Here is a 15850-nt window from a genome sequence, read left to right on the forward strand (position 1 = left end):
CCCTGCGTAGGGAAGTTCCTGCCTATGAACAAGTGGAGCCCAGCTCCCCTCACTTCACCCTCATTCGGTGATGACTGAGCTGCTGCTCGCTAAATTTCATATTCTCCAGGCCCTTTATTGCTGTACATATGTAACACTCTTCCTTGTTCCAGGCATTTCTGTCAGACGTTCTCTTAGCCTCTGTTTAAGTAACCTCAAAAGAAATGGGCTCCCCGACAGTGCCTGTGGCTTCAGCCTTAGCTCTCGGGTCATTAGCCCATACGTGGTACAGTCAGCCCTCCATATCCATGGGTTTTTACATCTGCAGGTTCAATCAACTGCAGATCGAAAACATTAGAAAATTAAAATCCCAGAAAGTTCCCGAAAGCAGCAAAACTTGAATTTGCCATGAGCTCACCACTCCACTGAGTCCACACAAATGAAGTGATGTGTAAGCATATCTTGCTGCAGTCTGTATGCCAATATAGGTTATACATAAATATTCCGTTTTATATCAGGGACTTGAGCATCCGAGGGTTTTGGCATCCCTGGGGGTCCTGGAACCCTCCCCCCACAGATACCGACGATGACTGTGCTTTCTTATTGTGTATAGTGGCCCAGAGAAGTGTTTGTGACAGTATGTATGTTATGTTGCCATAGAAATTTATAAGCCGAGGAGGCAAAGATCAGTGAATCTGTGTATGTTCATGACGTGGTATAACAGTAAAAGCAATGATGTGCTCACAAGTGTAACTGAAATGTTTGGAACAGGAAATTTTTTTTACTAGGAAAGGAGTCGTTATTTTTAATTTTAAGACCGGGTCAATAATTTGTTTTTATGTTTATTTTCTACAGATTAAGTGAGATACAAACAGTGCAAAAGCTGTTATAAATGCAGGGTTTTTTTTTTTTTTCCCATCTTTAATTCCCCCCCCACACACACACTTCCACCCTTGACCTGTGGATGTTGCCGTTTCCCCTTAAGAGCTGGATCTCTGGATCTCTGAAGGTGGGGCGTCCTTTCCCGCACACTCATGGCGTGCACCTGGGGCCTGGTGCACAGTTTCTTAAGATATAGCAGCTCTTAACATTTAGATCTGCTGATATTCAGGCATCTGTTGCTTGTGTGTCTTACCACGGTAGAAGTCACTAATAAATGAACTGGTAAGAATTTTGGGACTTTTGGGGAAATGATGATGGTGGGGAATAGTAGAGGAAGAACTATTTAAACATCAAAGAGCTTTCCCCTTCATTCTGTGTGCTTGTTTTTCAAAGAGCAGTGTGCGCCTGACCAGTGGACATGTACTCCCCTTTAAAAACTGATAAGAATGATGAGCTGCCTCTGGTAGCTGTATTGTGAGTCTCTTGTGAATTCTCGTCATATTCTTAAAATCCCTTGTTAAAAGCCTAGTTTTCATAAATTTATTGAGAAGATAATGGAAAAAGATAAGATCTTATTTTTATGTCAGGTGTTTTAGATTTGAAAAAACAATGGATTTTCCCAAGGATTCTGCATTATCTGTCGTTACATAACACTTACTGCGATCTTAGTGCCTTCAAACACACGCTCCTGTTATCCCACAGTTTCTGTGGGCCGGGAGCCTGGACAGCTCACCCACTTCCTCAGTGGGGCTAGAGTCTCATCTGAGGCTCGGATGGGGAAGCATTTGCTTCCCATCTCACTGGTTCTTGGTGGAACTCAGTTCCTTTCCTCGTGATTCTCTCCATAAGCAGCTTTTCATTATGTCACAGCTTGCTTTTCAGAGCCAGCCAGAGAGTGTCCCTAGCTAGACTGCCACTATCGTCTTATGTAGCACGATCACAAATATCCTGTCACCTTCGCTTTATTCTGTTGGTTAGAAGTGAGTCAACAAGTCCCACCTACATTCAGGGGGAAGGAGTTAGAAGAGCGTGAATACTAGGAGGTAGGGGTCAGGGGACCCCCTTAGAGTCTGCGGCACAGTCCCACCAGTTTCGTTCTTATTTCGTATGGATTAGAGTCGGATTGCTGGTGGGTTACTGAGGATGGTGCTGGACCCAAGACCTGATGATTCCTGTACTCTTGTCAGATGCAGAGCTGCTACTATGTCAGATCTTTATCTCTTCAAAAGAAAATATAGGTCAGCGTTTCATTTCTGAAAGGCCATTCCATACCCAATAGATATCAACATTGAATTCAAATCAGTGGAAATAAACTACAAATATTTGCTTTTACAAACACTTAAGTAAAACAAAACAGTAATGTTATATGTCACTTTGGGGTCTACTTTTCTGATCTGCTAGACTAACAGGTCTGAAGATATACATCCAGTAAGGATTGGACTGTATATATCTTCTTGCAGCAAGATTGATCTTTTATTTAAAAATCCTTCGCTGTGAAAAAACTAAAAATACAGCTTAATTGCTATGAGAGGACATCCATGTAACTACACTGACATGGCCAGCGCCTCAAAATTTCCTTCTCAGTTAAAGCCCTCCGCCTGCTCAGAGGCAGCCGTTACCCTGACTCTCGTGGCAGCAGCTTCTCACTTCCTAGTCATGGGCAGTTGTTGCTCTGAAGGCCTTTGTGACACGGTACTCATCCACTACCCCGGAGTCAGTCCTTCCCTCCGGAGGCACACGATCAGACTATGTGGCACAGTCTCCTTGCAGTCGGGTGTGACCGGGTGGCAGGTTCCTGTCAGTGGGATGTGTGCTCAGGCAGTGTGCCATCCCGGTTAGGCCCGAGGACCATCCACCTCGCTTCCTAGCTGGTCTGTTCCCTTCCCTCCAATTGGAACATGCAGTAGCTCCATTCCAACCCTGCAAATGATAACTGTCCTCGAGGATTGTGGAAGAACATGCTGGAAGGAACCTGTGCCTCAGAGTGACTTCATTAAACAGCTGCACCACCAGCTGAGACCACTCACTCCAACATGACAGAAATAAACTCACTTTTTGTTCGTTAAGCCATTGTATTGTGTCGTTGGGACTTCTGCGACTATAACCTTAAATTGTACACTTTTAAATTAGATTCAGAATCAGGTTCATCTTACTTGAATTTCCATCGTCATTTCTTCGTTTGATAGTACCACTGCAGGTCTTTGGTAAATACTAGGGAGGGGGAGTTTTCAGGGTGAGTTCAAGGTTGTCAGCTGACCTGGCGTGATAGGATTATGCATATGATTGAGCACATATTTATTCAAATACAATTCTGTTTTGTCTAAGTCTCTATAGAAATCAAATGACGTTTTCTAGTACACAATTATCCAAATTCTTTTTCATTTTAGCTTGATAGTCTTAGAGGTGAATATGGTATCTTCCAGTAAAATAAAAATATTTTTACAGACATTACAAATTAATACAAGTTTGAGACCCCTAAAGGTAAATATTTGTTAAAATCCAATTTATTTACGTGAAGTACGTCTTTATTCTTATCTTGTGGAAATCTTTGTAATTTCAAGGACAGATAACTGACAAATAGATCTATTTGGATTATATTCGTTCTAGTCAAGAGTACGTGATAAACATTTTGTATTTTATTTCCATCAAACAAACAAAACCATCATGTCTAGCCACAGCACAGGCTGGCGGGGGTCGGCCCCAGCTCCCACCCCGCGAGGCCCGCCTGCGCTCTGCGGCTCCGCAGTGCCCTCCTTGTGGCGGTTCGCCTTCACTTTACTGCCTCTTCGGTCCTGCCCGTGCCGCGGCCTGCTCAGCTCTGTCCTGCCCGCACAGCGTCTGCGGAGTCCCCTGTGCATGCCCCTCAGGCCCAGGTCCCTCCACTCGCCCTCTCTGACTTTGTGCGCCGTTCAGATTTCACCAGAACTTCAACCCGCGACATTTCCCATCTATGCTCTGCCTACCCTTTTCTTCCTCCTTCGCTCACAGCTCTTGGGTGGAAACCTGCATTTTACAAGGTTCTGTGCAAATAATTCTTCCATGGACCAGAATTCCGTATTGGGAGGAAACTGCATTCGAGCCATCCGCTGCCTGGTAGAGAACTCGCTGGGAAGTGTTCTGGGTGCTTCGCCTGCTGCTGTGCGTTGAGCTGTTTGAAGATGGGTGAGGTGTTCTAAGTGCTGCCACCAGGCCAATCTGTGGCTTTACCTCTTGGGACTTGTAAGCGCTCTCTCAGGCATACGTAGATGAAGATTTTACTGTGTTCTGTACGTTGTAAATATTGTCCTCAACATTTTTGGGGGGAGTCTTTTTTGCTCGTAATACTTGAGGAAATTTTTTTTTTCTGAAAACAGAAAAAGCAAAAACCTAACGGCCATAAGCCCACATTAAAAAATACTTTGTTTTGCACACTATGCACATAGCGAAAGGGTCCATATATACATCATTTTCTTAGCTCAGGCCTTTTCTTTGTTTATCGTACCCTCTCCCCTTATTGCTCGCCCAGGTCAGCAACCGAGCATGTGCCTTCGATACTGCCCACTTGTTTCCCATGACGATTTCCGTGATTATAACTGCGTGTGCTGTTGTGATGTGCTGTTCTTCAGTGGGATGGACTGAGTCCTTTGTTACAACTTAGTGGTATTTGAGCTGCTTCTCTGAGTCCTGCCCCCCCACTCAGAACCACCCCACTCAGAACCCCCCCCAAACTTCCTGCAGGCACACTCAGTCTGGTTCCCAGGGGTCCTGCTCTGCTGCTACCTTTGGTGTGGGGCGTGGCCTGAGAAAGGGGACATGGTGTTTTGGAGTTTGGTCGCCCTCAGGCCGGCTGCCACTGATGTGTTCATCACAAGTTACAGTTGGAATATGAGTGGCAGCAAGCGACGTAAAACTTTCCCTAGGGCGGCTCATCCCACGTACCAGTGGAAGCGACGGCCCAGGCCGCTGGGGTCATCCTGCGTGTTTGGAAGGTCACAGCGATGGAAGACAGTGGAACTGGTGGCTGTGGCTGGGCACGATCGATCCTTGGGGGAAAGAAAAAGGCCGAGGGTGGTGAATGAGCCGTCGAAGGCTCAGCGTGATAACCAGAGGGCTTCCCTGGCAGCCTAGTGCCAGGCCACGAGCAGCCACAGGCCCAGTCCTTAGTACTGTGACTCAGAGCTCCAGAGAAGGCTGCATTCTCTCTCAGCCCTGGCAGGCATGCTTCCTCGAGGTCAGGGCGTCTGTCAGGAAGAGGGCCCAGCCCCTGAGATGCGGGGTGGGGACATCTGAGTTGCATTCAGATCTTGAATCCCAGATACCTCTGGGAGCTGCAGAAGTGGGTCCTACCCATTGAAGGCTGGTGCCCACCCCAGCTGTTGCTTGAAGACAACACGAGGCTTCTTCCACCTCCCTGCCATTAGGTCAACGTTACCTGGCCAAGAGGTGCTGGGCCTGCTGAGGCCGTGTACGCGACACGGGCCAGTCAGGGGATAGACTGTCTAGGAATGTGAAAGGGAACACTGAAAGCATTTTAGCCAATGGGATTAGCTGCCAAGGAGTAGAGAGAGGTGGAGGTTGTGGTGATGGCGGATGCAGGCAGCAACTAGCTCCCTGGGGGAGAGGGCTGAAGAGGGAGCAAGTTGCGACCACTTGGCTGGTTGACACCCCCAGCCTGTCTGCTGTCGCAGTACAGGCACCTCGGGCTCTAATGCAGTAACCGTGCGGGCCCGGCGCCACGGCGCTCAGCAGGGCTGACCCAGCTGCCGCGGCTGCCGAACCTTCCCACAGGCCAAACGCTGAGTCCCCAAGAATACCATCCCTTGAGAAAACTTAGTCACTTGGTGTCAAGTTGACACACTGAACCCTCGTGTCCCCACATGTGCAGTGGTTGACCTTGGCTGGCATGGACGTGTGTTCTAGTTGTGGGTTTGCAGGGCCTCGGTGAGCCCGCCATCCAAGGCTCACAGAATCCCACAGAGTGTGGCGTTGGGCGTAGGCACCCACTTTACAGCAGAGGACTGTGGTGAGCCCATGACCGCGGGGCACAGGCTCCCTCCTAGCGACACCCAAAGACACGGGCCTGACAGTGGTGGAGTGGCCTGTAGCGGCACAGCTCAGGTGCCAGCTTGGGAATGACGCCCCACAGTGATGGAGCAGTGACCTCCAGGGGGCAGTGTGCACTGCACATCAGTGATCATAACAGATGCACTGTCCCCCACGTGCATAATTAAGGGGTCTCGGAATCCAAAGCGGGAAGTGGGAGTGGCCCTGCTTACCATCACTGCCAGTGTCCACCCCATCCACCCCGCTCCCCACCAACTGAGTAAGTCTGTGTCTCTCTACCCCCACACCTCAGTTCTGCGGGTCGCCCCGCCTCCAGACGGAGACCCACCAGGGCCCAGGAAATACCAGTGGACTCCAAGCTGTGGCTGCTGCCTGGTCCTTTTGAGGTCTTGGGCCGAGATGCCGGCAGACAGGGAGTGTGATCTCTAGCCTGCTGTGGCTGGCCCCCCGTTCATCAGAAGTTAGGGCTGCTGTTCCGTAGCGGAGGCAGAGGGGAGCACACTTAAGTAGCATAAATTAGCCTGTGCTAAAACTGGCTTCGTCGTACGTCATTCTACGGAAAGTTGCAGAACCTATCGATGACGTTAAGTGTGGACTGACTATTCACTTTTCTGCCAGCAATGCCTGAGACCACCTCTTCCCCTCGGTCTCCAGTTGAATTCAATTTAATTTTCATTTCCTTGACTACTGGTGAGTTTGAGCCTGTTATCCTGTTTGTTTGCTTTTTGGATTTGCTATTTCGTGTATTGTCTCTTCCTAGATTTTGCTCGTTTTTCTGTTGAGTTGTCTTCTTCACCATGTAAGACTTGTTGTATAATACAGATATTAACCCTTTGTTACTTTTGTTCCAAGTAGTTTTCCCAATGTATTATTTTTATTTAGAAGTGGTGCTGGTTGTACTATCCCTGTTTCTTAAGCTGTCCTTTGCTACTTAATTGAAATACCATTTTTGTTGTATATTAAGGTCTTAGAAGTTCTGAGGTCAGTTTCTGGATTGTCTATTCTGTTCTTGAGATCTTTTATCTATTTCTATTCAAATACCATGTGGTTTTGATTATAGTGGTTTTATAGTATGTTCAGGTAATCTGGCGAGGCAAGTCTTTAATTTTTTTAACCTTTCTCTTCTAATTTCAGATATTTAACATTTCATAGGTGCTCTGAAATTATTTTTTTCAATTAAAAGAGCCCTGTAGGGCTCTAACTGAAACTGCATTAAGTTTATATTTGAAAGAATTAAACATTTTGTGTATATCCCAGTGCTCTGCCTTTCCATTTATATGTTTTGTGTTATTTCATTACATTTTACGTTTCCATCATTGAGTGCCTTGTGCCTTTCTCGTTAAACTTATCCCGAGTATAACTTTTTTTTTCTGTAAATGTAAGATGTCCCTGCTCGTGCATTTCTCGGTTGTCATCGTTGCTGTGGCGGGAACGGACATCACAGCAGTCATGAGCACAGACTCCTGAGTCCCGTGCCTGGGGCTGAATCCAGATTCTGTCGCTTACTGTCCAGCTCAGGCTTATTAAAATTAAAGCAAAATTTAAATCAGAAGTTTGTGTTACTGATATTTTACTGACTCTCTAATTGTTCCACTGCAATATTACTCAAAGAATTTCCTCAAACCTTTAATATTTTCAAGATTTCTGCAAAATGTTGACCTTGGGTTTTCAGAATCAAGTATTCAAATGCAAACACCAGATAATTTTTAATAAACATTTCAGGATTACATAGATCTGTCTCCAGTTAATTTGAAGATACTTTACATAAATGTTTATTACAATGTTAATGCATTTTGGTTGTGAATTTTATTATGTTGTTTTAAGTAAGTCATGAGTAAGTAGCATGATTGTAGAAGCTATTTTCATTGTTTAGTTCATGATATGACTTAGTTGTCAGCGTTTCTTTAATGCTTCATGCTGCTTTTTTGTGTTTTTAAAAGCTGCGGAAGCGGTCAGCAATCCCAGCGTTAAGTGTTCAGTTCCGCTTGGACACGGTATGAATCGGTCCCCGGAAAAGAAGGTAAATCGTTGCACATAGGAATCATTCTAAACAGTTAACTGTCGCTTATTTAACAAATACTTGCTACGTGTCTACTATGTGCTGTGGATATGATGGTTTTAGAAAAGAGGGGGGCAGTTCTTGTTCTCCAGGAGCTTTCTGTGTAGTTCGTGTGAGGGGGAGGGGAAGATGGGGAAGCACAGCCTCTACGGTGCCACCGCACTGAGGGCCCCTTGGGAGGTCAGCGCCCGGGACTCTGGGAGCGGCTGGAGAGGCTTCTCACCTGGGCTTTGCGCTGTTTCAGTTTGCTCTTTCGGGTGGTGGGGAGAGGGGTCTGGGACACCTTTCTTTTAATTATGAAAATGATGAAAATTCTACCCGAGTTGAGATCTTAAGGATGGTTAGGAGATGGTCAGCCAAGAGATCCCGCCGTCAGAGAGTGTGGGGAGGGCTTTGAGAAGAATTTTCAGGTTAAGGGAAGAGAGCTTGGAACTTGGGGTGGTGGAAATAAAGAGACGTCCAGAAAGGAGAGGGGATAAAATTCATGATGGGTGCCGTGTGCGTGGCTCGAGCGGAGGGATCGAAGCGGTCATTTCGTATCACTGAAGGCCTCGTCTGCGAAACAGCGGTGGTGGCCGCACTGTGGTTAGCTATGCAGACCACCTGGGTTCTAATCCCAGTCCAGCTGCATCTAATTTAAGCTCCCCTGCATAACTCCCCTGTGGCCGGGTAGCCAGGGTGATCAGTCACCCCAACCGGAGGGAGCGGCGTCTTGGGCAGAGAAGGACTGCGCAGCCCCTCGTACCAGAAAGGAAGTGGTCGCCTGTGGCATTCAGACTGCCCGGGTCCCTCAGGCAGAGGTCTTCAAACCTTTCTCTCACAGGAATTTCGAACAGCCATGTACCTTCCGACATTTTAAAGTTGATTTTAAAGTATTCATCACAAATTTTAAAAGTTTTCTACAACATGATTTCTGGTGTATTGGTAATACTGACATTAATAAAACATTTCGAATAGATTCACTGAAATCTAAATACACGCTGTACTCTGGCAACTTGATATCCATGGTCATCTCTTTAAAAAAATGTTTGAGCAGGATATTCAACACTGAAATTTTACGTTTTCCCTTTTCTTCATGAACTCCCTTTCCTGTCTGCACCTCCACAGAATTTTTAATGTAATAAAGTTTTATGCTTGAAAGTCTTTTCTTGAAAACCATATCATATTTCTCTGCAATAAAAATGAGTATAAATTAAAATTTTCTGTGACCATATGACCAAGTGTTAAAACATTTTATTTCAAAATTATTTTAAAGTAGTATTAGTATACAATTGTTCAAAACAGTGTACATATATCATAAATCATGTCATAAAAATAAACGTTAAAAATCAAACTTTATTGTAAGTGAATTCTATAATGAAACCGATAGACATGATTCCCCGCCCCCTCACCCGCCGTGAGACTGAATGAATACTGCATATTGCTAGACAGAGGCAGTAAGAGGAATTCTGCTGAGCCATGTTTAAAAAAACTTTAGTAGATAGATTAACATCAAATAGTTGTGATGATTTCATCTTCTCTACAAATGGCTTTACTTGAAAGTTGTCAGTCATTGACCTTCACTCTTATGCATGTCTGCAATATGCTCCCGTCCATGGCGTCTCTCATTACCTACATACAAAGCCCGCTCCGGGGTGTGGCCGGGGGCTTCCTGGCCCCCTGCCCGCACCAGCCCGTGGTTCGGTGGGCACTCCTGCCTGGGCCAAGGAGTCGCTGCTCTAGAAGATGCCACATCACTGCATTAGGTCATACGCAGCTGTTCCCACTTTACCTTAGATGAGTTTTGTTAGAAGTTTAGTTTATAGATCTGCCTTATGAATCCATATGCTAAGGAAATATTCTCCATTTTTCTGTAGAATCTTAATTCTTGTATGAGCCAGGCATCAAGAACTTCCATCGAACCCTCTCCTCCGTCCTCCAGGACCACACTCACAGACCAGCTGCCTACCGACCCCAAACAGAACGTCAGCTCGTGGGCGCCTTCCAGTTGTTTAACTCGCCAGCATAACCAAGAGGCTTCGGTTCCACAGAAAATGGAACATAAAAGGAAACATCTCCTAAAAATATGTATAAATGAAAATAAAGCAAGCATGAGTCTTAAAAGAAAACATATTACCTTTAATAATTCATTAGAGGAAGCAAGTAAACACACGGCATTGGAAGAAGATGCTGATGAAGTTGAAGACTCCCTACATTCTGGAAGTTCCAGAGCATTCAAAAACCATTTTTGTGATACAAGGTATTTGGACGATCTGGAGAAAAGCCAGCTGATTGAAAGGCTCAAACAGGCAGTCACCTTGGTGGTCACTCTGATGTATAAGGATGGTTCAACCCAGCTAAGAGCTGACCAGGTCAGTAAACAGTGTTAGTTTTTGTTTGTTTATTTGTTTTCAGTACCATAAAAGAAACCCATTTTCTTAGTGTCTGATTTTGATAGGAGAGTTAGATATAAGATTTTAATAAGCAGGGTCGGGCCTGGTTAGTACTTGGATGGGAGACCACCTAGGAAGACCAGGTGCTGTAGGCATAAAAAAATATAAAAAATAAGGGATCGTAAGCTGACAAGGTCCTTGCAATCTGTGAGATCGACCAAGGGTTGCCTCAGCTAAAAAAAAAAAAAAAAAAAAATTTAAGCCTTTTCTTCCCCCCTGGTGGTAAGTGGTTGATAATGCATACATAGTTTTCAGCTTTTTAAAAAACTGCCTAAATGTTTTCCAGAGTGGTCATACCATTTAACATTCCACCAGCAACATACCGGGCTTCCAAAGTCGCCACCTCCTTGCCAGTCCTTGTTGTCCACGTTTTTGGTTTTAGCCATTCTAATAGGTTGGAAGTGGTAGTTCATCGTCCTTTTAAATTGCATTTCCCTAATAACTAATGACATTGAGCATCTTCTGGTGTGCTTATTGGCCATCTGTATATCTTCTTCGGTGAAATGTCTGTTCAGATCTTTTGCTCATTCTTTAATTGGGTTATTTGTGTTATATTTTGGACCTGTAAGGGTTCTTTATATATTCTGATACAAGTCTGTTGATTTGCAATTCTCCAAATCTGGCTTGTTTTTTCAATTTTTTGATGATGTCTTTTGAAGCACAAAAATTTTTTAATTTGATGGACTTCAATTTATTAATTTTTGTCTTTTATTGCCTGTGCTTTTGTTGCTATACGTAAGAATGCTTTGCCTATCCAAGGCCATGAAGATTTACTCCTATTTTCTCCTAAGCATTTATAGTTTTAGCTCTTACGTTTAGATCTGTGATCCATTTTGAGTTAAGTTTTGGATATTGTGTGAGACAGGCACAAAGCCACCCTTTTGCATGTGGATGTCTAGTTTTCTCAACACTATTTGTTGAAAAGACTCTTCTTTCCCCATCAAACTGTCTTGATAGTTTTATTGAAAATCAATTGACTATAAATATAAAGGTTTTTTTACAGACTTTCAACTTTTTCTGTTGATAAATATGTGTATCGTCCTGCCAGAACCACACTGTCTTAATTACTTGAGCTTTGTAGCACGTTTTGAAATCAGGAAGTATGAGTCTTCCAGCTTTGTCTTTTTTAAGAAAAAAAAGTAGGGTATTCCGGTTCCTTTGCATTTTCATATAAATTTTAGGATCAGTTTGTCAGTTTTTACAAACGTCCAGGTGGGATTTTGATACAAATTATGTTGAATTTATAGATTAATTTTGGGAGCTTTGCCATCTTAACAGTATTGGGATTTCTAATCAACGAATTGGGGGTGTCCTTTCATCTATTTAAAATTTCGATTTCTTTTCGCAGTGTTTCGTAGTTTTCAGTGTAGTATACAAATCTCACTTTACCTTTGATTTTTGAAAGACATTCTGCTGGCTAAAGAATTGTAAGTTGATGGTTTTTTCCTTTCAGTGCTTACAGATGATCCTCCACTGTCTTCTAACTCGCTTTATTTCCCACAAGAAGTCTTCTGTCATCCTTATTTTTGTGTCCTTCTAGGTAATGTGTTTCTTTTAAGGTTTTCTCTTTATCACTGGTTTTAAGCAATTTGATCATGATGTGACTTGGTATAGTTTTCTTTGTGTTTCTTGTACTTGGGGGCGGTTATTGATCTTCTGGGTTCTATAGATTAACCTAGGAGAATTGACATTCTTATTTCATTTTTGTAGTCCTTGTGCATGGTGTATGTCTCTGTATTAGGTCTTCTCTTTTTTCTTTCGCCAGTATTTTGTAGTTTTCAGCCTACTGAGCATGTATATGTTTTGTTGATTTCTAAGTATTTCATTTTTGGAATAGTTATTATAAAATGGTAATTTATTTTTTAAACAAGTTCATTTTTACATATTTATTGCTAGTGTATAGAAATACAATTGATTTTAGTGTTTTGATCTTTATCTGCAACTTTGCTAAGTTTTTTCGTAGATTCCTTTGGGTTTTCTACAGATATTTGCGCCATCTGTAAATAAGGACAGTATAATTCTTCCTTTCTGATTCATATGCCTTTTATTTTCCCTCGTTTTATTGCACTGGCTAAGACTTCTATGATGACGTTGGATGGGAAGGAGGCCAGAGTAAGATCACGGATTTGGCTTTTGGCCTTGATGGTCATTAGAAGAGCTGTTCGTTACAAATTTAATTTTAGGCCTTTTCTCTCAGTTATAAAACATGACTATCTTTCTTGAATAAATATGTCAGCCATCTTCAGTGATGAAACTTACTTTCACTGTGTGTTCAGACTCCAGATTCCTCTGTTAAAGGGATCGTGATGTTGCTGCTGAGCCCCCCGGAAGGAGGCTGCGGGCCCCCAGGTGCCTCAGCCCTTGGCGGTGCGCTGGCGGGAGGCCTCACTGCCCGTGACTGCTTCATCTACGTGAACACAGAGCACTCTTGCACATGGGGCCGAGAACAAGAGGCACAGACTGAATTCGCCAGGTAAGAAGTCTTCACTCATTGCCTTTGATCCTGCTTACGTGTGGGCTTTGCCCTAACGTTCCCCAGGCTCCTATTTTAAACTTTCAGAAGTTTCAAGTGGGCAGTGAAAATTAAATGGATGTAAATGACAGAAACATCTGCAAACACTGGTCCTCTCTCTGCACTCGCCCCTGAAGAGCTTCTGGCATGGGGAAACTTGCTCCAGGATACGAATTTCCATCTCAAGGAGCAGTTGGTGACAAAAGCATCATCCCTGGGCCTGAAAACCTGCTGTGGCTGCCAGAGTCCCAGCTGGTTTTCCTCATGGCACACGCTCACTCAGTCGCAGCATTAGAAGTTAGGTCATCCCTGCCTTCGAACAGCAAACTGTCCTCCGTCACCAACATCAGAGCTTCGTCCTGTGCGCACACACGGGTGTCACACCTGGTCCCACCCTCTTAGGGTCTGAGAACCCTGAGAGGCCCCGCTGTGGGCTGGAGCCGTCCTCGGCTGGTGTTGGCCTAACGGACTTCTGCCTGGAGTCAGGGCGTCCAGCTCCTGTCTGCTCAGCCCCCTGAGCTCAGGGTCAGTCAGCTGCCCCGAGGGAGCTCCTTGGAGCCACTGCGCTGGAGGGAGTTCAAGGGGGCTCCGGGCAAGTGGGTGGGGCCACGCTGACCCTTCCTGCCTAACCGCCTCCCCGAGCCCTGGCTGAGTCTCAGGTCATGGCTGTGTGTGTCCCAGCCCACTAATGGTGACCTTCTCCATGCTCGGTTTATCTGAGACACTCGCCTGGGGCCTGTGCTACTCGGAGGAGCCCCCCGCAGGGGCCCATGTGGTGGCCAGATCCACCCTTGTGATTCTTATTATGAACCCTGGACACACTTCAGCAAAAGCTATCAGAGTTTTTGAGGAGCCGCATTTATTATCCACAGATCCTGGAGGGCACACACCATCCCGAGGGCCACACAGCAGGGTTTGTGGGGTGCGGGGAGAGAGAAAGCGTGGACCTGGGCCTTTATTCCAGGTTGAGGGCGAGGTGCCAAGGTTTGAGGGTCCAGTCTTTATCGGCTAATGTAAAGCATGAGCGTGGGCATTAGGGCGCGGGAAGGGAAAAGCGGGGTCACTCCAGCAGTCAGTTGTCTTGGTTACACAGGGCTTTCTGAAAGAGGGCCCTTCGTGTCTGGGGGTGGCTTAGAGCCTTGTGTGGTTGGTTTGCTAGTAGCTGTGTCCTACAGCTGGCGACGTGTCTATTCGAGGTGGACGTCTTTAGAAACGAATGCGTGGCAATCAGGAGCTTAGTGCCAGGCACTTCCACTACAGTAATTTTAGGTGATGATGAAACAGTGGCAAATAGAGCTCGCTTCCCAAGAACCCACAACCGTCTTCTTACATGGATGTCTTCTGAAAGAACGGTGCGCCGTTTCTGTTCTGCGGTATCGCTGGCGTTCGGAAGGCCCTCTCTGAATCCCGGGATTTGTATCCTGCTCCGCTTGGTCAGCTCATAGTCACTTCATTAACACGTGCAAAAGCGACCTCCTCTCTTCCCCGAACCGGCCCCCTGCAGCCTTGGCCATCCGCGCAGCTCGGGCTAGCCCAGCATGAGCCCAGCTCCTAAGTCACGGCAGCGTCTTTTTTCTTTTTTAATTTAAATTAGTTTCAATTATACAGCACATTGGTTAGATGTCTATATAGTTCATAAAACAATCCCCCCAGTAGCTCCCTCTCTGACCGGCCTTCCGTGACCGGCCCCACACCCAGTCTCCCCACCCCCGCAGCTCTCTGGAAGACCACCTGCACCTGCACCTGCACCGTCTGGGCCTTCCCTATTGGCCATGGGAGAGAGTTCAGTATGAGCAGAGGGGAGGATGTTTGGAGGGCGTGCTGGTGGGGGGGCGGCGGGCGCGGCGTGGACAGGCGCCTGAGCCTGTGTGCTCTGCGCAGGAGTCTGGGTCTTAGTCTGTAAGTCGTGGGGCTTTGCCCAGGGTGGGCTCTGAACAGCCACGCGGCCTCGGGCTCATCACTGTCTCTCTGTGTCTCAGCTTCAGCATCTGTAAGATGCAAGTAGTAAGGGACGCCTGACCTCACGTATGCAAGGCTCCTAGAGGAGTGTCGGCGCAGGGCCCTGAGCGGCAGCTGCTGGTGTCTTCCCAAGGGCAAAAGTTCTGAGCGAATGTCTGAACCAGCACGTTTCTTTCGATCTTCTAGGAATGTGCTGTTGCAATTGCTGACACGTAAGTGTCCTGTTATTTGTTTCAATGCGAAGGATTTTGTGAGGACGGTGCTGCAGTTTTTTGGCGACGATGGCTGTTGGAAGCGTGGTAAGTCACAGCTGGGACCGGAGTGCAGGAGGCCAGCACTTGGGGCTGGCGCCCGGAGCGGGGACAGCCTTGTGGGGCTCAGCCCACCACCTGCAGGGTCTGCACCGACTCGGGACTTAGTGTCAGAGCCGAGCTGAATTGTTGGACCCCCAGCCGGGGTCGATGGGACTGGAGGAGTGTGGCGTGATGTCAGAGGTGGTGCTAGAAAACAGACACCCGTCACCCAGTTTTAACAATTACCAGCTGTGTCCAGTATTTTTCCCAATATAACACCCCACGTTTTCACCCCCAGGTTATTTGTAGCAAAGTCCAGGCGTAACATGATTAATCTGTAAATACTTCAACTATATGACTAAAATACGAGGATTTCATGTTTAAGACTATATCATCTCCGCCCCCAAATTCACAATGACCTTTTAGTATCAGGTATCCACTCAGGGCTAGCACTCCCACAGTCTTGAAATATTTTTGTTTGTTTTTGTTTTTTATAGTTTGTTCGAATTGAGAGCCATACCTGGGATAGGTGTGATATCTTTCTTAAATCTCTTTTAATCTGTATATTCTCTCCTTCTGCTTTATGTCCTTGCAATCGATGTGTCGCGTTGATGGAAGCAGGCGGTTTGTCCTGCGAGGTTCCCCACAGTCTGGATTTGTGACCACACCTGCTTCTTGACATGCTCTTCTC

General features: G+C 45.8%; 1 protein-coding gene across 1 annotated transcript in view; it reads left to right on the forward strand.

The window, feature by feature from the left end:
* The window catches only part of POLN (DNA polymerase nu), an 86390-nt gene that overhangs the window by 2279 nt on the left and 68261 nt on the right, over nt 1-15850 (forward strand). Inside the window, exons 2-5 of the mRNA XM_006919110.3 lie at nt 7845-7924; nt 9820-10314; nt 12672-12868; nt 15053-15165. Coding sequence (XP_006919172.1) covers nt 7845-7924; nt 9820-10314; nt 12672-12868; nt 15053-15165 — 885 coding nt within the window. The remainder of the gene's footprint in view (nt 1-7844; nt 7925-9819; nt 10315-12671; nt 12869-15052; nt 15166-15850) is intronic.

Source organism: Pteropus alecto, unplaced genomic scaffold (assembly GCF_000325575.1).
Source record: "Pteropus alecto unplaced genomic scaffold, ASM32557v1 scaffold5, whole genome shotgun sequence".
In the NCBI taxonomy this organism is placed as follows: Eukaryota; Metazoa; Chordata; class Mammalia; order Chiroptera; family Pteropodidae; genus Pteropus; species Pteropus alecto.